At 38.5% G+C, this 22814-nt stretch overlaps 1 protein-coding gene across 1 annotated transcript in view; it reads right to left on the bottom strand.

Annotated features, from left to right (window-relative positions):
- Positions 1–22368, bottom strand: part of LOC145988036 (neural cell adhesion molecule 1-like) — a 56743-nt gene extending 34375 nt beyond the window's left edge. Inside the window, exons 1-2 of the mRNA XM_083122873.1 lie at positions 22143–22368; positions 1010–1166 (exon numbers count right to left, since the gene is read on the bottom strand). Of these exons, the coding sequence (XP_082978999.1) occupies positions 1010–1166; positions 22143–22368 (383 nt within the window). The remainder of the gene's footprint in view (positions 1–1009; positions 1167–22142) is intronic.
- Between the last annotated feature and the right edge of the window lie 446 nt (positions 22369–22814).

The raw sequence follows: 22814 nt of genomic DNA, 5'->3' as shown, positions 1-22814 counted from the left end.
AAACTAAACAAGGCTGTGTAATTATAACCCCCCACTTTTAAAGGATTTGATTTCATATTGAATGACTTTTAGCTAACAGACTACTACTTTCAGAACATATCTAGGAGGTTGGGTAGAGGGGGGAGGGGGTCCAGCTTTTCTAACATAAAGAAAATCGAGTACAAGAAGATTGGCAATATATAGGAATGACTGTCAAAACAGAAGGCAAAACTCCCCTATTTTATTTTCAAGCCAAAATGTTATTTTAAAAATTAAAATATTTCTCTGCCGTATCAGGACAATCATGGAAATCAAAGAACCTACCCTGGATGGTAAACATTGTAATAACAGTGAAGGGAAGCTTGACATCCTATTAAGAACATGACTGATGTCTTTGGTCTTACACCCCCTAACAACCCCAAAATTTCATCAAACAACCCTCTATTTTTTTTTCGAAAAGGCCCAATTTATGGTCATTTTGGCTCAAAATTTACTCTTACTTCCCTTTAAAGTTTGACTTACATCCCCCAAATGTAAAATTCTGCTTAAATCCCTGCATTTGAAATCCACAGCTATGGATGTCCGGTGACTTTTGTGTGTGTGTAACGGGGGGGGTGGTGGGTGGTTATACATACATTCTAAAGAGTGACCACAAACCAAAGAACGTTCTGCCAGAATCCTTCTCACATCTTTCCCTCCATCCGTTCATCTTGGCCCACGGTGAAGCCTGTTTCTCTCTACCCTTCCCTCCAAGCATAAGTACAATGCACAGGGCACGTGATTCTGTGCAGGTTCTTTTCCCACTACACATCTTGTTAATGTATGATACAAACAACATTGGCATATCCATGCCTTAAATGAAATACGTAATTACCTGCATATTTTTTTGTGTGTGTGTCGATCTTGTCCCCCCCTAATTAATTTGAAGTTGGAGCTACTGCTAATATGCAAACTATAATATTAAGTAATTTTGTCTACACATAACTGTGATATAAACTATATATAAGTATGTAATGAAGAAGCAACTTACAATCCTCTTTCTTCAGTGATGGGTTTTGAATGTGGATTGAGCCACATTAATCGAACTCCTGAATTGCTGAGACATGATACATGGTAGGCATCATCTTCATTCTTTGCCACTGCTGGCTGGCTTGGATGTAGAGTCAAACTATTTGCAGATGCACTCCCTAGAAGAAATATATTTAACAATTATGAACATGTAATTTGCAAACCTATTTCTTATTAATCTTCTAATATACTCGTATAAAAATGTATGTATATGTGTGTGTGTGTGTGTGTGTGTGTATGTGTTTGTTCCGGCAAAACTCTCGAACGCCTGGAGCGATTTCAACCAAACTTAGAACACGTATCACTTGCAATCTCGAAATAAATACTGTGGGGGTAAGACACCCCTGGCACCCCTAGGGGTGGGTGGGAAGGGGTGACGTAACAATAATCGAAAACGACCGATATTAGTGTGGAATCCATAGTTTTCTGGGTCGCTAAGATGAATAGTGACACTTCCCATGCCGTTCAACTCCTAGACACCCCTGGCACCCCTAGGGGTGGAGGTGGGAAGAGGGTGACATATAAAAATCGAAAACGACGAATATTAGTGTAGAATCAATAGTTTTCGGGGTCGCTAAGATGAATAGTGACACTCCCAATGCCATTCAACTCCAAGACACATCTGGCACCCCTAGGGGTGGGGGTGGGAAGGGGGTGACATGTAACAATAATGGAAAACGACCGATATTAGTGTGAAATCTATAGTTTTCGGGGTCGATAACTCCGATGCTGTTCAATTTATTTATTCTTGCTCTTGGAGGTGGAACTAAAAAAAATGTTCATAAATTGTTGTTAAATTTATATTATAGTGAATTTGTAAAAGATATTACTTTATAATTTGTATACTGTACCTATACTTTTAAATATCTGTAAATAAAATTAGTTACATTTTACGCTATAGTAAGAATTCATTAAACACCCGGGCAACGCCGGGTAATCAGCTAGTCTAACATAAGAACAAAAATTTTATGAGCATGGGGCATGGCATGTCACCCTACTATGGGAATTAAAGTCAGGTAAAAGGGCAAATTTGTCCCGCACTGTGGCCGTGGGGTCTAAGGCGCAAGCATTTGTTTCCTGCTATGGGACGCGTGCAGATTTAGTCTGCCTTGGGAAGCGTTACACATTTTCCTGCGATTTCGGCCTGTGTATGAGGCCGATGGCCACCCACCGTCATGAAGGAATTGGGGAACTATGAATGAGTAGCTAACCCGGTCATAGAAACCCTAGAGCAACGACTGGAGGTTCGTCATGCTGACCACACGTCACCCCGTATCTGCTTGCATTGCACTTCGAAGATGAGAGTTATTTTTGCACAGATTTGCTACATTTTGAATTTGATAAGATAAGATTTATTTCATCCATGAATCACTTATTTGCATTTACATGCTGTGATATCGGACATGTCAGTCTGTCTTTACAATATCATAAACAATATGCAATATAACAATACAATGAAATACAATTTATGGTTAAAGTGAAATGTATTAAAATATGGTGGAGTTTAGTATAATGTGATCAAATACTGCAATGGAAATGTTACCAATTTGTGTTTACAATACCAAGAGTGTTACAATACAATAATACAATGCCAATACAATGCATGGTTACTGTGGAATATAATAAAATATCATACAGTATAACATAATGTAACGAGACACTGAAATGGAAATGTTACCTTAAACCAGTTACCACACCATGTTTGGAGAAATATACCAGGTGGTTATAATTAAAGTGACTGTGTTCAGAGTGGTACAGAACGGGCTGTAATGAGAGTAGCAGTCTGAAACTTCGTAGATATACTAATGAAGCAATGCGCTCGCGAATTATGAAAAAAAAAATAGTTCCAATTCTCGCCACCAGGGTAAAAAATGGCGCTGTAAGCAGTCAAAACGTTGAATTTTCCGTAACTCTGACGTCAAAGTCGGTGACATTGCCTAACCATTGTGTGAGCTCCCTGGTTGTGGTTGGTGACGCTTGTTGCTTTTTCCTTTAGTAATGTTCATGTAATTCGAATAGTGAAATTGTAGCGATATTTTATTACAAAGAGTATTGTTTTCTGCGATTTATAGTGTTTTTCCTGTAACTATACCAAGTTTTGACTGCTTACAACACCATTTTTTACCCTGGTGGCGAGAATTGGAACTAATTTTTTTTTTCATAATTCGCGAGCGCATTGCTTCATTAGCATATCTACGAAGTTTCAGACTGCTACTCTCATTACAGCCCGTGCTGTACCACTCTGAACACAGTCACTTTAATTATAACCACCTGGTATAAAAAAAATATTATTGCATGCTTAGATATTCATCAATTGAGTAAAAGCAATGTTCCTATAGTATTTGTACAGTTCTTTCTTAAAAGCTTTGCAGGTTTCAATTGTTTTTATGTGGTTTGGAAGGTTGTTATACAAGAGAATCCCTGTGCGCTTAGGTCCGTTTTCATATAAAATTGTATTGCGTACAGTAAGTTAGTTTATTTCTTGTGTTGTAATTGTGAATGTCAAGGTGGCACCTTTCTTTTGTAAGATAAAGATTTGCCTACTGTTGTATGCGTTACACCATAATATAATTTCATATGTAAACAAGGATTGAAATAAGCTGAAATAAATTATTTTCATTGTCTCCAAATTTGAGGTAGCATTTATTATCTTGACAGCGTAGATTATATTGCTCAGTTTGCCTGCCAAATAGTTGGTTTGTGCTTCCCAGCTAAGATCCACAACCCTAAAATTTTTATTTATCATTGTTAACCATATTGTTTTCTAATTTGATAGAAGGATTACCTCGTGGTTGGCTCCTTGTGTGATGCAAATTTACTGCTATAGTTTTATTAACATTCAGTTTTAGTTTGTTTGTTGAGAACCACTTACTGAGATCCTCTATTGTGTGACTAATGTTGGAAAGAAGTTCACTGTTTGAGCCAGTTAACACCACGCTTGTATCATCAGCATATAAGACAGATCTCGCAGAGCTTAGGTTTATTGGTAAGTCATTTATGTATAACACAAACAGTGTTGGTCCCAGTATAGTTCTATGGGGATAAGGTTTTGAATGATCATTTGGAGTCGGTATTGCAACAAATTCAAAATGGAATAATTTTAACACGTTTTGATGTAAAAGCAGTGGTGGCGATTAGGTCCCAAAACTGGGGGCGGGGAAGGCAAATACCCCTTTAGCATAGTGCGGGGGCAAAAGTGGAGAAAAGTGTGTGTGTGGGGGGGGGGGGGGATGCCCCGTTTGGAGCATTCGCTTTACTCGATTTCCTATTCCTACACCATTTATTCTTTACATTCTCATCTGTAAGGTATATGTTATATCGTAACAATCTGTAGAATCTTCGAAAAGCAACCTACAACCCCAGACATTTAGCCATCACCTTTCCAATTGCTAGAACCATGTAAGGAATGTCTTGTCAGACATTGCCGAGCTTCCTTGATCGCCATCGTTGCAAACAATCGCAATCAAGGAAGAGACTACAGGTCTGACTCTGCATTTGTTTAGTAAAATCAATCTGAATAAATGTCTGGGCAAAGAGAGGTCAGTGGTCAGTTCTAAATTATCAATCAGAGGGTGCAGAAGTACGAGCTAAAAGTCTAGGAAAAAGGGAGGGAAGTCTGGCTTTCCAGACTTGCACCATACATGGACATCTCGTTTAACCAGTCCGTGGTTCGACACTACCAGGGAGCTTCTCCAGACTGTGAGAAAAAGGTATTTCCTTTCACAATGCCGATCCAGTCGGTAAGGGTTAAACTCAAGTGTTGTGTTTTGCCAGCAAGTGTATAGTTATTACCTTTCGCGTCTTACCATCAAGCTCACCATGAGTGGCGAGTTGCTCCAGAATAGAGGATGAATGATTAGTGAGCTACATCACCCATTAGGACACCTAAAGGTCCCTAGTTTGATGCCCCCGTTTCTAGGAGAACGTTACGATATATAGACGTATTCTCCGAAATCTCATCTTTACATTGATGTTCGATGCACACCACAATTTTGTTTCGTAGCTGCTGTCATGATTCTTAAAGTTACCCTTTGTAATGGGCAACTCGATGGATTTGGGTAGGGAAAAAACCTCATTTTTATTTGTTTAGATTCAACTCCAGCTTGTCGTCTGCTGTCACGTCACATTGAGGACGTGAAGCGTCCATATGTTTTTCCGGCGTTGACTGATGAGTTGCTGATATTAATGGTACAGAGCAATTATCAAATGGTGGTCGGTACCTGCACTTTGAAAAAAGCCGAAAATTTGTGAAGAATCCTGGAATATGCACCGGTGCAAGAGCTAAATTCTAAACCCATTTTAGAAACCATTATTAAAAAATTGCGATGCGGAGTTAAACCTACTCATTGGCTAAGGGTATGACGGCTGTTCTAAAAATGGTTGGTCACATTAGTGGCGTTCAGAAATTGATTAATGACAGTATACTATGGCGGTATTCTTTCACTGTGACAGTCACATATATATTGAATCTTGCCATCAATGACCCGAACTATGTTAATGAAGTGAAAAACTTGCACGACAAAGTTGTTTTTTTTCTTTAGAGAGAGAGAGAGAGAGAGAGTACTTTATTGCGGGACATGATTGTCAATAATATCAGTCTGTTTTGTGAAACGCGCTGGTCGGAAAAGTGCAAGAGCATCGCTACATTTTTGGAGAATTTCCCGACTATCGTACGAGCTTTGAGAGAACTTTCAAAGAACGCACAAAAGTCGAAGGTCAAAGCCCATCGACTCTACACCACTGCAACAACTCCAACCTACATTGTGACGCTCCTAGCGATTTGCCATTTTTTCCCGCTAAATTTGAGCCTGTGTACAACCAACTTCAGCAAGTAAACATGAACGTAAAAGCAAGAACCGATTACGTGTAACAACTTTGCTTCAATTTCCCCAAAATAATGCCATGACAGAATTCATTATCGAGAAATTGTACAAGTATGCGAATATCTAGATATTGAATTCAACTGCTGTTGCAGAAGACATGAAGAGAGATATTTTACCGAATTTTATCGTCAATGCTACCACACAGTATGAAATGTGGAGTATTGTACCAACCCCAAACGAACCCCTCGAATACGCAGATTTGATTTGTCAACAAACACCGTTCTACCCAGCTGTCATTTAACTGAAGGAACAGGGGCGGCTTAAGAGTTGGGTGATCCGGCTGACTGGCCGGAGCACCAAATTGGGGCATCCTCTTTGAGAAGCTCCAAAACCTTAATTTTGATATAAGCATGGCTATTCTTTTTTTTTTAAGTTGTTACAAACCAGATATTTCCTATTGGAAACAATAATACGAGATGGAAGGAAATAAGTTTCGGAAAAGAAAACTAGATGGCAACACAAGTTGAAAAAATATAAATAAATTATTACAGGATAAATGTCGACTTACTGAAAGTAAATATATTATTAAGAAATGTAGAAAAAATGACAAAAATGTATAAAAAATAGACAATAGATAAAAAGGAAAATAGAAGTGGTTTTCATCATTCAACAAGTTTAAGCCTATAGTTAATTGTTAGGCAAGGATTGAGAAGAATTGAACGAAGTAAAAAATTAGTACTGTATTTTGTTCATACATCTTGCCATTGCAGCAAATAGAAGAACCAGTGGTGGATTAATGATTGATTGATTTGTTTTATTTTACTTTGCTTTTTGTGCTACTTTTGGCTAATTTGCAAAGATGGGGATGAATGGACATTCCCAAACATCCATGCCCAGGCCAGGATTCGAACCCGGGACCCCTGGTGTGGTAGCGCGATGTTCTAACCACTCCACCACGGGGCCCGGCTGTGGTGGATTAATAATCGCTTCTCTTTTTTTTTCAGGTCTATTTCCCCAAAGCTTCGCTGAAGAACCCCTTGAGAGGGGAGGGCATTGTCACTTAATTTTAGTCTTAAAAGACCGCTGTTTACCGTTCTGTCATTTAATGAGCCTGCCCCCGTGGCGGAGTGTTTAGCACATCGCGCTGTGACGCCAGGGGTCCCGGGTTCGAATCCTGGCCTGGGCATGGATGTTTGTTAGTGCCCATTCATCAATTTCATCATATCATCACTCATCCCCATCTTCGCAAATTAGCCAAAAGTGGCACAAAAGGCGAAGTGAAATAAAGGAAGTCATTTAATGACTCATCTGTTAATTTTTGTGCAGTTGAGAGAAATGACGTACCGAAGGGGCTGCAGTATCATCCAAATACATGTGAGGAAAAAATTGAAGGAATATATAGGAATCAATACATCGGGAAACTACGAAATTAATAAAAAAATATATTTTTCTACAGCAATAATTTATTGGTACCCCGCTCGGCCATGGGTGTTCCTTTGCAAGTGTAATTTCATCAGCTTCATACAATCATCATTCATTCTTTTTGTCGCAATTAGTCAAATAAAAACGTTTTTTTAGTATCATTTGAAAAAACAGATTTTGTCAACATCATGGAACTGGAATGTGATAACGAAATATTGTGTCCAAATTTCCTCAATAATTTAGTGGAATCGAGACACTGACAAGCTTAACATTACAGTCTCGACTTATATAAAAAAATGTTATCTACCTATGCTGGGGGAAAACAAGGATGATACCAATCTCAGTCATGTAACAGTAACATTATTAAAAGAACCTCCTTCCAATGCAATATGATTCGTGCTGGAAAATGCCGTGAATTAAAGCGCAAGTGGCGTGGGGAAATTCTAATTTGCAGATCAGCTTACCACGTGGTCAAGCAGGGGAGAAAAACTGTCTCGTGGTGTGATCGTGGACAAGATGGCTGACCTAATCTGTGCGTTTGCTTTTTGTTATCTCAGTTTGCAGCTCTGCTCTTGCATGCATGATCAAGCATGCAAGGACATATACGTAGGCTACCACACATTTCTCTCTCTCTCTCTCTCTCTGCAGTCTGGTATGTGAAAACTTTGAGGCGAATTTTAGTAGCTACTCTTGAAGCATTGGATCTAATAAAAATTACTATTTATTTCTCCCCCAGGGAGAATTATCCTTCATCCCCCTTCAAATATCACCCTAATTATTGGACGCTCGTATTTCCAAACCTCCCTACAATGCTAACGACTGAAATTGTCCCCTCTCAGATCAATATCGTTGACCGAATGATCGTTTCATTGATTTATTTTACTTCGCTTTTCTGCCACTCTTAGCTAATCGTGAAGATAAGGACGAATGGTGATACAAGGAGATGGACGAAGCCATAGGCGTGCGCAGACCCTCTGATTAGGGGGGGGGGGGAAGCCTTGATGAAAGTTCAGTCGGGGAAGAAAAACAGCATTTTATCTCACTGTTTAAGTTTCATTGCATTGATGGGTGTGTGTGTGTGTATAGGCTATATATAATGAATCAACATATAGGCACCATGACGAATAAATAAATTGTCTCTGAAATGTGCAGCGCTTCTTTTCCTCCAAACAATTGTGTTCATGCATTTAAGACAAACTGTTTAGCAGCAAGAGTCTGAAGTACCTAATGGTTATAACTTCTCTCTCCGGTAATTTACAATGCATTATAGAAAACAACAAAATTGGGAGCGGTGCGAGCAAGAAAAGTTTTAGATTCAAAGTTTTGCAAACTGAAAACAATATTGATTTAATATGGCCCCAAAATTTCATGGGGCGCCATGGCATTCTGTTTGACAATTTTCTTCATTTTGATCATTCGGCGCCCAGGGCCAGAACTCCCGCCGCCCTCTAGCTACAGCTTTGAACTTGACAAGACTGTAAGAAAGCAGATACTGCGAGCGAAGCGAGCAAGGAAAGTTTACGAAATGTATTTTCGTTTGTATAAAATTTGATATTGAGGGGGGGCAATTTCCCTTTGTGCCCCCTGCAGGTGCTCTTGGCCGTCTGGAAGAAGTAATGCAAGAAAGACGTGAAAACTTATTCCATCTTGAGTATCCTTTTGTCCTGCTACTCTTATATTCTACCAGTCTTGCTTTCTTTTACCTCAATGTCTGCCCCCCTTGCCCCCCTAGAATTGATTCCCGTCCATGGTTAGGCATTGCCCCCTCCCTGTGGTTGCGCCACTGCACCTCCTTCCCCCGTAGTAACACCTCCCCCTTAGAAATCGAATGCCAAGCTAAAAGTATATGTTTCACACGTATAATTTGATTTCAGTTATAGTAATTTATATTAATGCGATAATTTCATATTCAAGTGTTGTTTTTTTAGGGGGCAACACTATTATCGGGGTAATATACCCCATGGAAAAATATCTTGCTTGACCCTCCGTTGAAAAAATCTGCGGACGTCCATGATTAGGAGGGTAACTGCCCGTGCGCACGCCTATGGACGAAGCGACAACAGTTATGGACAACACAACAGAGGCCCCACAGTGGATTATACTAGCTGTGGGTCCAGACACCAAAGCCTCGTTAGTCTGCAAAATATAGTCAGCAGTGGCGGCGATTAGGAGAGGGAGCGTGGAGGGCAGTTGCCCCCACTTTTTACCACTTTTGCTCCCGCATTATGCTAAACCTTATCTACAAAGGGAAATAAACTGTCGTTGCCCACCCCGCCCCCTTCCACAGTTTCGGCACCTTGTTAACCTGTTTTGGAACCCAGTCGTCACTGGTCCAGGGTGGATTAGAGAGAGATTGGCATTTGGGTGTCTTTAGAAAAGGTTATCCCTTACACTACGATATCGGTGATCTAAAAATAGAGTTATAAGGCCTTATCCATAACTCTGCCACCTTCTCGCCACAACAGACGACCTCCACGTGGTGGGAAGACAGCAAAGTTATGCCTAAAAAAAAATATTAGATTTCAGACAGCGTTTGAAAGCAACGAGGATTGTAACGAAGTTACAAGTAACAATTTTTTGAGAAACGGTTACTAGTTACTGTTTGAAATTAGTAACTGTAACTTAGTTACTGTTTAAATAATTAATTTGAAATGAAATAAACCGTTGCTATTACAGTTATTTTTATTTGCGTTTTCACATGGAGGGACATTTTTGCCAGATTTTCGTATTATTTTGAACCAGGGTGGATACAAATCATGTTTTTATTATTTAAATTGATTTTCTTGATTTTTTAAAAAAACACGTTTAAAATTACTTATGTTTTTTTTATAGAAAGGATTTTTCTAGTAAACGGCCCTGTCAAATATTTGAACAGTTTGATTAAATCAAATAAAAATTACATGTTAATGTGATTTCTTTCTGTCTCTGATACTGTATATACAAGGGTCAAGTCATAAGTCATGGCAACTATTTTTATTATCGCAAACAGAAGACAACACGAAAAATCTGAGATATACATTTGAAAGTGTATGGAATGTACCTTCGAATGAAGCCACCAGATGAAGTCTGGATGCAGGAGACTCTCGTAGGAAAGAGGCAGAACACAGGACATTGGACAACAGTGTTTCATTATGGAATGAACAACAAGTACACAAGACTACACTGTTTAACAACCTTCAAACTATTCACCCAGGTTATCCACTTGTGTTTTATTGGGGCACGGCACCTCTCATCATGTAAACACTGTTCAATTACCATTACCCGTACATCTTTGTCCTTGGACACAGGATGCCCACTGCGAGAGACAAATCGGCAGTTGGCACTCTGGCCCGTTTGAAGGCCTCCACTCAACTCGCCACTGTTTCATAGGGCATGGCATGCACACCCAGTGCTTCCCGTAGCTCTGTATAGCGTTTCCATGTATTTCTGCCGTGGAGAACTTCTATTTTAAGGTACGAACGTTGATCCTGCTTCAAGACCTCCATTTTCGAACGCTCTCACTCACCGACTGAACTTGTGAGCATGTTTACTACTCCACCGTTGTTCACATACACCATCTGGTGGCTTCTTTCGAAAGTACATTCCATACACTTTCAAACGTATATCTTAAATTTTTCGTGTTATGCCCTGTGCACGAGAAAAAAAATAGTTGCCATGACTTATGACTTAACCCACGTATGAATCTACTATCGAAATGTTTCTTGAGAGTGTTAGGGAGAATTCACACCGAAGAAACACGCAACACGCGACACGAGTGTTTCACACCGAAGAGACAAGATGCACGCGACACGCGGCAAGCGACACTGGTTTCTTTGCTCAGTTTGCATGATGGTACCGATATAATTCCATTAATCAGTTTATTAGTCACCCGAAAATAACGTAACACGAGACATTGTTACATGTAAATTGCGTTGTAAAATTTGTGCAAGTTATTGAAACTTGGGAGAGGCATGTTGTGCATGAGAAAACTGAAAAATATTATGCACTGACCTCAAACTCTATACGCTAGACATTTCAGCCTGAATAAAGCGAATACCTAAACACTAGTGAAATGGTTCTCAGCCTTCGTGAAACCATGTCACGGTATTTTTATAAAGTCAATCCCTTAGCCGAAGAATTTTCCTCGTAAATCTTTACAGTATTGAAGATTTTATGCATGAATTAACATGTGCCTATGAAATTAAATATTGATAAATAAATTCTAGCATAATCATAATAGTAATAATAGTTTGATTACGTGTGTAGGATTGTTGACAAATATAAAAATATGGAAGACAAAGTGGTAACGTCATCTCCTTGTAATTAAGTGATCCCAGGTTCGATAACCGGGGAGGCACCGGGCAGATCCAGTTCTGATTAGTCTATTTGTGCATAAATGGACTTAAAAAACGAAAACTCACAACTCAAATATGATATTGGGATTATGATAGTTGTCAACCAGTTTCAGCAGAACATTTCGGTGCTCAGTATAGTTGATACGAGGGCACGGTATCGGGTCGCGGCCCGGCGGTTGAAAAATAATGCACTAGAGTACTTTACCATGTTTTCTAATATATACTAAAGTTCCTCCATAAGCTGACTTTTTCAAATAAAAGCAGTCAGGTAAATGGCCAAAACATGGCCTCTTTACACGATGTTGAAGGCAAATGACAGCCGATAGATAACTGCATCAAAAAACTTAATAAAGCGAAATGAACGTTGTGTTTATATCTTAAAACATTGTTAAAACATTGTACATATCGATACTTTATTATATCAACAAATTTGAGGTTCAAACATAATGCCGGTTGGGCTCTCTTCTAGAGTCTAAATACAGCTCGTTGGAATGAAGCATTCGCTGCGCATGCGCGAATAACAAACTGAAGCAACACGCTGCACGGTATTGAGAAAACGGCACAGTCCGAGAGACGTAAGCGACATGCGACACGTGCATCTTGCCGTGTCTATTCGGTTCGAAAGGTTGCATTGATTACCGAGTGTCGGCTTCCAAGCGACACGTGTTGCATGTTGCGTGTCACGCATCACGTGTTTCTTCAGTGTGAATTCTCCCTTAATAAAACTAGAATAAATTGCAGTAACTTTTCTTTCAGTGCAAATAAAACATTCTGCATGTACTATATAATTATATAAAATATTATTTTGTAGTGTTTGGAGCTGAATATAGGTTTTCAAAATATCAGATGCCATATTTATTTAGAGTTTAATGATAATGACACTATTTACGTTTTAACATGATTGTATATTATTCTACAGAAAATGTTTGCTATTTTGCCCATAGAAATTATTGAACTTTAAATCAAGAGAAATGTAAGTGTGTTTACAGTTAACATATTACATTTCCTTTCGTATGAGCTTCACACCATCAGTACATATATTTTGTTTCCTTTCTTTTCCTTTCTTGGAGCCTAATAAACACTATTAAATTATTACAAGACTTATGTACTTTCAAGAAAAGTGATTCTGATATGTAGGCTACAAAAACCATGTGTACATTATTCTATAAATTACTTATTTATAGTGATTTAAATCAGTGATTTTTTTAAACAATCACCTGATTTAAATCTTTATTTAAATCAACCTGATTTAAATCAGTCCACCTTGTTTTGAACCAAATGCTGGCCTGAATGAATGGGCCAGTTAACATTGCAAGAAAAATGTTATTAGTTTACCGTCAATTTTTTCCAAGAATAATAACCCTTCAACGGTAGCAGTGATTTGGTGCCAAAACTAGGGGGACGGTCAAGGACAGTTTACTTTCTCTTGGCAGACAAGTTTTAACATTAAGAAGCCATAGTGCGGGGCAAATAAGAAGTGAAGGGGAGCGGGGAAACTGCCCCCAGGCCCCCTAATCGCAGCCAGTGCCTTTAACATTCGTATAACATGTCGTCCAAGGTACTCAAACAACTCTAGCAAAACAACAGAGTACTTGACGTATTTGTTCTTCTTCCTCACAGCTTGATTGTATCATGCCTATACAGAATATTACACACATAATAATCACAGCACTATAATATTTCTCAACATGATATTGTAGTAATTAAGCAACATAAACTAATTGAAGGGGCGGGTGTAAAATATGGTAAGTGACATTTTGGTCATACTTGGTCATACTTGAGTTACAAAGTGCCTCCCCGATGGCGCAGTGGTAGCGTCGTCGCCTTGTAATCAAGGGATCCCGGGTTCTATACCCGGTGGAGGCACATAGTGGTTCGGATCCCAATTTAAACTGTAGGTCCAGTCCCGATTAGCCTTACTGTGCATAAAGTGCACTTGAAACACCAAATCAACCAACCAACCAACTTGAGTTACAAAGTAAAATGTGCCATCGTTCAACTTTCGAGTGGAATTGCCATGTCATACAACTTTCGTTGGACTCAGTGAAGCCTTCTGAAATTGGTCAACACAACACGAAAACAATTGAGGCGTTGCGGATACGAACTCAACAAAAGTACATTTAGAGGAAAATGTGTTTCAAGTTGTGAGGCACGGGGCAAACTCAACAAAAGACTTTGGAAATCACGCAGGAAACTTTCCGATCTACCCTTACCACGTTTTTGTGGAGTTCGCACTGTGCCTGACAACTTGAAACTCATTTCCCTCACCTCACAATGTACGTTTGCTGAGTTCGCCCTTCGTATCCGCAACGCCTCAATTGATCTACAGTATACAATAGCTTCTAATAACCTTTTTTCTTAATGAACTCAGAAATGGCCAAAATGTCACATACCATGTTTTCCACCTGAGCCCTTCAATTAACAGTAGTGTGTGCTGATGCGAAATATGGAAAAATGCTACTATACTGTAGACCTCGGTGATCCACGGGTTAGTGTAGCGCTAAGAATCCAGAGAACCTTAATTCGAAGCTTTAAAGGTTTTAACATCATCTTCATCATTGTATATTTTTATCAGGAAATTTGCCTGTTAAATTATACATATTGAAGTAGTAGGTGAACCACCCTAATTTTAGATGGGCCATGGCCCATTCTTGTGCCGTTGGCGTACGTAGAGGGGAGATGATGGAGCCACAGCCTCTACAGAAATTTTGAGAAAATCAATGTTTTCAAAATAAAGCCACAATGCACTCGGAAACAGAAACAAAGTGGAAAATGCGAACCCCCCTATAATGATCCTCGAATACAATTTTTGTCCGAATAAAGAAGGGAAAAAACGGCAATTATGAATTATTTTATAGTATATCCCGCTCGCGACCTAGTACGCGGCTATCCACCTTCACAATTTCAGCCCCCTCCGAAAACAATCCTCCGTACGCTAGTTATTTACGCCGCCCCTGGTCTCGCTACATAAAACCTTCTAGAACTAAACCTTCTTTGCCCCCCTCTCCCCAAATCAGAAACTTTACTGGGCCACTGCTGCGCCAGATGTAACGGTTTACTCCAAAGAAATTAAAAATAGAAATTTAAACCTTTCTGTTTTATTCCAGTGGTTCCGCTTGACAGTTTCCGAAAATGGAGGGAACTTAACATACATTATAATATAACCTAGCCGTCATTTATCTCCACTTCTGATAGACAAACCGAAATGGCGCTACAAGAAGCTTTGAGAGTAACTGCATCCTTTAAAAACAAGAAGCTGAAAGTGGCAGAAATGCATAACTAGAGTTAGTTTTAATAATCAAATTTAACTCCCTTCTTATTACGTGAGATTTTTCAAAGTGAAAATCGCCTCTACAGTTCACGTATTTTAATCATGCAAATTTCCAGCCAGTTTCAGTTTTCACTGCCGTTAGTCTTTTTTTTCCTTCTTTACACCTTCCTTTGTTCGTCTGTTGAAGGTGGGCCCCGGAGCGAAACGTGGACGAGAATATTTTCCCCTCCTTTTTGTAAATCCTGAACGTATTTTCATCATGGACGCTGTGTTCCATAGGACGCTTTTGCACCGTTTCACTACTCCACAGAAGCAATTTCCATATTTAGTCGCTCAGGTAACCCTCTAGATGTGGTATTGTTCTTCAACAGTAGATGGCGCTGAAACTTGGGGAAGATAAAAGGCAGTCTTCGTTTCAATTTTTTTCGCTGTTAGTACAACACACGTGCAAAATAATTGCCAGCAGAGGACTTTAGATGTCCTTTTATATCTCACTTTATATCATAGAGTACAATTTAAATTTAATTTCTTAAGAAATTCAATTAATTTTTCCTTAATTCTTAGTTATTATTGTCGTTTCATTGATATGAAAAAATCCTTTGTTGTATCTTTATCCAATTTATCGAAATTACAGTAGTCTGATATTTAGTTTGTCTTATTAGTGAGAATTGTTTGAATAATTAAACAGATGATGAATTTAAATTTCCTTTTTCATCATTCATCCACATTGTCTCTATTAACCGAAGATGAAGTAAAGCGACAAAAAATATATAAATATGTAGGCTTATACTCAAGGAGTGGAAATAAGTAACAGCAAACAATATATATACACACAGGGGCGCCGACTTGTCAAAATTATTGGGGGGGGCTCTGATCACTGAAATAAATTAATGAATGACTCACTCTCTCCCTTTTTAAAGTTTTGGCCTCGGTGTTCGGAATCTCATAAAAGCCCATGAATTCCTTAAAAATATCAACATTTTTATTCACAGTTCGAATGCAGAATATTAATTGTCCAAGGATGGATATGTCACAAGTTTCTAACGACTTTTAATATCTGCTATCACGGAGCGTAAAACAGATCTCCCTAATATATGAATGATCTCGTTCTGAATGTCATGTGAGAGTCATTTGTACCCCCAACGTCCCATCCACTCTCCTAGTTCATGCACATGAAACTCTCTTTAGTAAAAATTTTAACAATACTCATAATTACAGTAATAAGTCATGTGTATTGCTGTCTCTGCTCACAGCCCCCCCCCCCCCAAAGTTGATGGTTTAGCGGTCTCAAACCCCCAAAGTTGATGATCTAGATTCTAGAACATTTCAAATGTGTATTTAAAGTTAAGTTCATGTGGCACAATTCAGAGTAAACTTTACAAGAGAAGCAAAATAATACATTAGATCCTCTTAAGCAAAATTATTTGGGGGGCTCTGTCCCCACATCGTTAACATTGGGGGGCTCGAGCCTCCCCCCAATCCCCATGGAGTCGGGGCCTATGTATATACATACATGTATTTTACATTTCACTAGCGAACTTCTCAAGGTGATTTCGGAAATGCCCCACGAGGGAGGGAAGAGTTACTTCTCTTAGCCAAAGGTCTAACGTTATCATGTGCTTCTATGTATTTGGGGGTGGTATATCTTATTTTTAGGGATGGTATCGAGGCGAACTAAAACTATTGGAACTAGAAATGTTGTTCATAAATTGTTGTTAAATTTTTATTATAGTGAATTTGTAAAATATAATACTTTATAATTTGTTTACTGTACTTATACTTTAAAATACCTGTAAATAAAATTAGTTACATTTTATTCTATAGTTAGAATTCATTAAACACACGGATAACGCCGGGTAATCAGCTAACTGTATATCGATATGAAACTGGAATCTAATACAATCTCTACTAATCTGAGCCTGATTCTTGACATTTCCAGTTTTGTTATTATACCAGAAGTTATGGGGATATCATGAACTAGACTAACTGCCTATTACTGACAGCTATTTAAAAGGTTGTCCCAACCTCATTGCTTAGATATTGTATTGACAATCTAAACATCATCCTTATTTTCAGAATTATGTCATCCCCCGTAACTGGGAGAGAGGAGAAGGCAAAAATTGTTTCAAGTTGCTGATTCTTAGAATACAGGAAGAGGGAGAGCGTTGCATTCGCCTGCCTATTAAAAAGTAGCTACATTTAGTTCACGAAATTTCATGATGTGTAACTCTTAAATTCATCACTTAAACATGTCACTAACTTTTTGCTCTACCCTCGTGTATTAACAATACTCGATTGTGGCAAACAATCAGAACATGTATTTTACATCTCACTAGCGAACTTTTCAAGGTGATCTCGGAAATGCCCCACGAGGAAGGGAAGGGTTACTTCTCTTAGCCAAAGGTCTCATGTTATCTATCATGTGCTTCTATTTTTTTGGTGGTGGTATATTTTATTTTTAGGGATGGTATCGAGGCGAGACCATAGTTGGTACAATCTCGGTCTTGTATTGAGTCTTGAAATACTTCTATGGTATAAACAACATAAACAGCATGTTATCATATAAACTTTTCAGCGTACGTGCAGCAATAATGAAACTTTTCTTCATGATATACGCTTTATTGCAGCTAAAGATATTTCCACCTGAAATTAACAGTGAGTGGCAATTCTCTTATATCCCCGCATATTGGATTAGAATAAAATATAGGGTGTTCCGTATAGGACGTCGAATTAGAAAATTAAATAAAAATAGAGAAAATATGAAAATTGTTATATTTCACATATATGTAAGCAGTAACATTTCCCATTTTACGTATGAAAGACAATGTCAGGCATATGTCCACCCTACTGAGTCTGCATGCATTTATACTCTCCACAAAATTGTTGATAACCCTCTCGCAGATGTCTGTCCCGATGCCTCCAATCACTCGTATGATTCACACTGAACCAGCGGACTGAAACTTCAACATTAGTCTGCAAACTGTAGACTCGTTAGGTGTTTTATTCCTTCCGAAAATCGTACGAAGTTTTCGCACTGTATCCGTTGCACTTTCACCACATTGGTAAAATGTCTTCACAATGAGAACACGTTGCTCAATCGTAAACTGTTTCATATCGTAACCACAACAAAGGAGTGAAAACAATTGAGGCTACATTAATCGGCATGACAACAGATACCAACATTGGTAAGAACAGGTCTGTCAACCTCGAAATAAAACAATAGAACTCCATTCAAATTTGGCATCCTATACGGAACACCCTAGAATAGAATAAATAGTATTTTTATTTTCTACTGAGCGAGGTTCAGTCTAGGGCTGCTCTACCACCTAACTCAGGACTAGGTATTACAAAGTATTACATGTGAAAAGCATTAAACAAAATGGTTTGGAATATATGAAATACATAAAATAATTCGAAGCACACATACCAATTCACACACTCGCGCGCGCGCACACACACACACACACACACATAATCATAATTCAAAAGTGTATGAAGTAGAGAAATGTGTACACAATATGCATTATTCGTAATGTAATGTATGGATGTTTTCGAGGTTTAGCCATGCGAGGAGTGACTTAATCGTTGTTTTTTCAGTAAATATGATATAATCTTTTCTTTGAAGTGTTTGATTGAGGTAGCAGACGAAATATCACCCGGTAAGGCATTCCAAACAGTAGCGGACCAGAGAGAAAAAAGAGCCATCGGAGCTGGCGACAGAGTGGCGGGGGATGTCGAGTTTACGTCGACCTCTGGTGTAATGTGAATGCACTGAATCTCTAAATACAAGTTTTTTGTACAGATAACCTGGTATTTTGTACTTCAGGATATTGAACATTAGGCAGTATTGATGTAGTAGGCGTCGTCGAGACATATTGATGATATCACGAGTATCAAGCCAGGCAAGATATGCTCACTTCTAAAAAAGCATATCGAATGCAAGAATTTTGAATTTTTTGAATTCTGCTTGATAGTTTCCTTTCCAAATTTGTACCGTACACCACATCACAGTAGTCAAATAGAGGGTATATTAATGCGTTAGTAAGGTATAATTTGGTTTCTCTGGTAAAATAATCTCTCTTTCTATATAATGATCTAAGAATTGTAAGTGCTTTTGTGCACTGTGTTGAAACGTGAGAAGACCAGGATACATGTTGATCAAAATATAGACCTACATTTTTAATAGCGTGAGCATATATTATGTTTTGCTTTCTAATTTTAACATTAATTGCGTATTTTTTTATTTGTTGCAGAGAATTCGATATCCCAGTATCGTATAACAGATTTTTGGGGATTAATTGTGAGCCCATTTGCAATGAACCATTTGTTAACGGCATGTAAATCTTTATTTATATTTTATATTTTGTTTAATACATTTGTTGGCGGTGATGATATCATGAGTTGCGTATCGTCTGCGTAGCAATTATATGCTTGATTGCCGTCGGCAACATAGAGAGTTTATAACAGAAGTGTCAAGATGGAGCCTCGCGGCACTCCCCCGTCTAAAGATAACGGTGATGAAGCGATATTGACAGGGCAGATAACTCTCTGCCTCCTTTCTTGCAGATATGATTTAAACCAGTTTATTACTTGGTTGGAGAAATTGTAATATTTCATTTTAGTAAGGAGAAGGTTATAGTGGGCAAGGTCAAATGCTTTTGAGAGGTCTAATAATAGAAGTACGGTTACTTTTTTGTCGTTTATGTCACTTAATATGTTGTCCGTGACAGACAGTAAAGCCAAGCCGTAGCAGTGCTGTGAGATGCACGGAAACCCGACTGTGTATCAGGTAAAATATTATATTTCGCAATATAATTTTCAATTTTATCGATACTATTTTTTCTGTAAACTTCGAAGGTATTGATAATATACTAATCGGCCTTAAATCATTCAAATATGTTATCATTTCTTTTTTGGATAGCGGGATGACTCGCGCTTCCTTCCAAGCATTAGGGAATTGGTCTGATTTTAGTGAATAATTTATGTGTGTGAGCGCAGGGAGCACGAAAGGGAGGGCTAATTTAACATTTTTGCCAAATATGTTATCTATTCCTGCTACATTTGAACGGATGCTGTGTACGGCCTTTTCCACCTCAGACTCACACACTGGATGAAATTGAAATTCTTCCGCTTCGTTGTTCAAAATGTTGTCTGAGAAATATTTGCACTCCTTTGCAATGAGGCCGGTATCACGGGAAGCACTATCATAAACATTTGCGAAATGGTGATTGATTTGAGAATGGTTACTGAGGTGTGGTGGAAGTTCGCCGGTATTTCGTCTACTACCTATGCCGACTGCTTTTAGGCTGTTCCACAAACTTTTTATGTTTTTGTCGAGTTGTTTATAACAAATTAATAGTAAGCTTTTTTCTCCTGTCTCATAACGGAGGTGGTAACATTTCGTAACAGTTTGTATTCATCCCAATGTAGAGGCAGTTTGGTTCGTTTATATTTCCGCAGCGCCCCATCCCTCAAATCCCTCAATATCATAAGAAGTTTCAGGTTGTTTGTTTGCCATGGCGTCGGCTTCTTTGTGATTCTAGCCGTCCTTATCGTGGCTTGATAATTAAACAATTTAGTGAGATTTTACTCCAGTTAAAGTTCAAATGTTACGTTTAGGTCGTTCGCAGGTCTAACAGCTTGGCTATGAGAGGGGTTTAAACGTGAGAAGGGGGAATAATTAATGCTCCTTTGTCCTTCACCTATTTATTATGCACAGGCCGAAAAGATAAGGGGTTTGAACAACTAAACACTGATACTTAAATTACTAGTGTCATCACTAGGGCTAGGATTTTGATGACCTAAAAATTTGTAAAAAATGCCCTTAAAAAGATGCATTTATGACCTAAAAATTGCCAAAAAATGACTTTAAAAATGACCTAAAAACCGTTAAAAATTCCAAAGTAAAATTTTATTTGCACTTCAAATTACAGCAACTCTAGTATGCAACTTTTGACAAATTATGAGAGGTTACTGATCAGTCTTGAGTTGCAGTGTGTAACGAATATTTTCTGTAAATTTTCAAAAAGAAATGAATGACGATTGTCAGCTAGCACACTTTTATACATAGAAAAGCTCCTTTCAACATCAACAGAGGTAATAGGGGCATATTTAAAACATACAATGTCACTTGGTTCTAATTCGGTTTCAGAGTCTGGCAATGAAAACGTTTTCCCACACAATACGTCACGAATAGAACATATTATTGTGTATCCTGCATTTTTCCCTAGCACTTTCTGCATCTTTTCTCTCACTTGTATTCCAACAGTACCTGGAACTGCTTCCAAATTATCCTGAACTTTGTTAAGGACATTAACTTGATCAACCAATGTAGCTCCAGATGTCTCGAGTGAAGTTATGGCAGAAGGTAGGAAGCCGAAGTTGGACTTTATATAGCATAATTTTCCCTCCATTTCGGGATCAGCCAAGAGTTCCTGTGTTTGTCTTATACACAATGCTTCACTGCTGTCGAACGAGGTTACAACTTCTTTCACAACTTTATAATTTTCACAATAGTAACCACAAGCCTCTAACCATGTACCTAGTACATGTATCTAGTAAGAATAGGAGCTGGTGGCAAAGGCACATCAGGTGCATGAGACCTAAAAGCTAACACTCGTGATGGGGACTTGAGGAAAATCTTCTTTATGTTTGCAATCAGTTGGTCTACATCAGGAAAGTGACTTCGCAGTTCTTCAGCAATACGGTGACACGCATGTGCAAGACATGTTACATGTACCATTTTCGAGTACAGACCTTTCAGAGAATTCCCTGCTTTAACCATGTACGGTGCCGCATCTGTTACGAAAAGCAGCACCTTGTCATATTGAATGCCGTCGGGCCACAATAACTGCATCGCGTTATTGAAAACTTTGCTGATCGTTGAATAATTCACTTTCTCTAGACATTCACAATTTATTAGAAACACTTGAGTAGACTCGGATTCCTGCATCGTACAAATCACTACATTTGCAATGTACCGTCCGAGTGAGTCGGTACTTTCGTCAATTGACACCCATATTTTTTTACCATGAATTTTCTGCCGAATTTGATCCATTGTTTGGTTGTAGCATTTCTTGACATAATTTTTCCTTAGCGTGGAAGAATCTGGTATCGATTTCCCAGTATGTTTTTCCAAAAATGCTCGAAGTTTAGGATTATTTAGTTTACTTAGAGGAATGTCAGCAGAAATAAAAGCGTCGCACAGTTCTTCAGAAATAACAGAGGATTTGGAGGAACACTCACCCATTAACAATTGCACCATCCTCTTCTGATCTTGAATTTGCTTCAGAGTTGCCTTGTGTTTCTTGTGGTTGACATGTTGCTCCACCGTGAATGTCTTTTCCGCAGCAACTCTTACACCACGAAGCTGACAGAATAATACTGATCCGTCCGTACTGAACGTATTTTCACCATACTGGGACACAAACTGTTTTAATTTGTACTGTGTACTTTGCTTGGTTTTTGGCATCTTGTCCAATGCTTCGAAAATCTGCTCTACTGAACACTGCACCAAAGTAAATTCTCGCAATAAACAGGAACTTCAACAATGGCCAGATCACACGTTCCATCCATTCACTTTCAAGGAACACAACAATTGGTCTGAGCAGATTAGAAGATAAGATTAGGCAGGGCAACGACTTTCTTCTCCTGGGGCAAAATTGCGAGCTGTTTTGAACTTCTAACAATTGAATTTCATTGTAAGGAAATCGTTATATTCGTGTTGTTTATTTTCTTCTGAGACGGATGTCTAGGGAAGATATGAAAAAATAGGATATTTATTCATCTTAATCCTTTCACGTTAATGATGCCCATGCACTCGCAGCGTACAAGTGCTCTGGAAAACTAAGAAATTAAAAAAAATGACCAAAAAATTACTTATACAACCCATAATGGCAAAAAATGCAAAAAAATGCC

Source organism: Lepisma saccharinum, chromosome 5, assembly GCF_977018435.1.
Source record: "Lepisma saccharinum chromosome 5, izLepSacc3.1, whole genome shotgun sequence".
NCBI classification, from domain to species: Eukaryota; Metazoa; Arthropoda; class Insecta; order Zygentoma; family Lepismatidae; genus Lepisma; species Lepisma saccharinum.
This window is presented reverse-complemented; position numbering and strand designations above follow the sequence as displayed.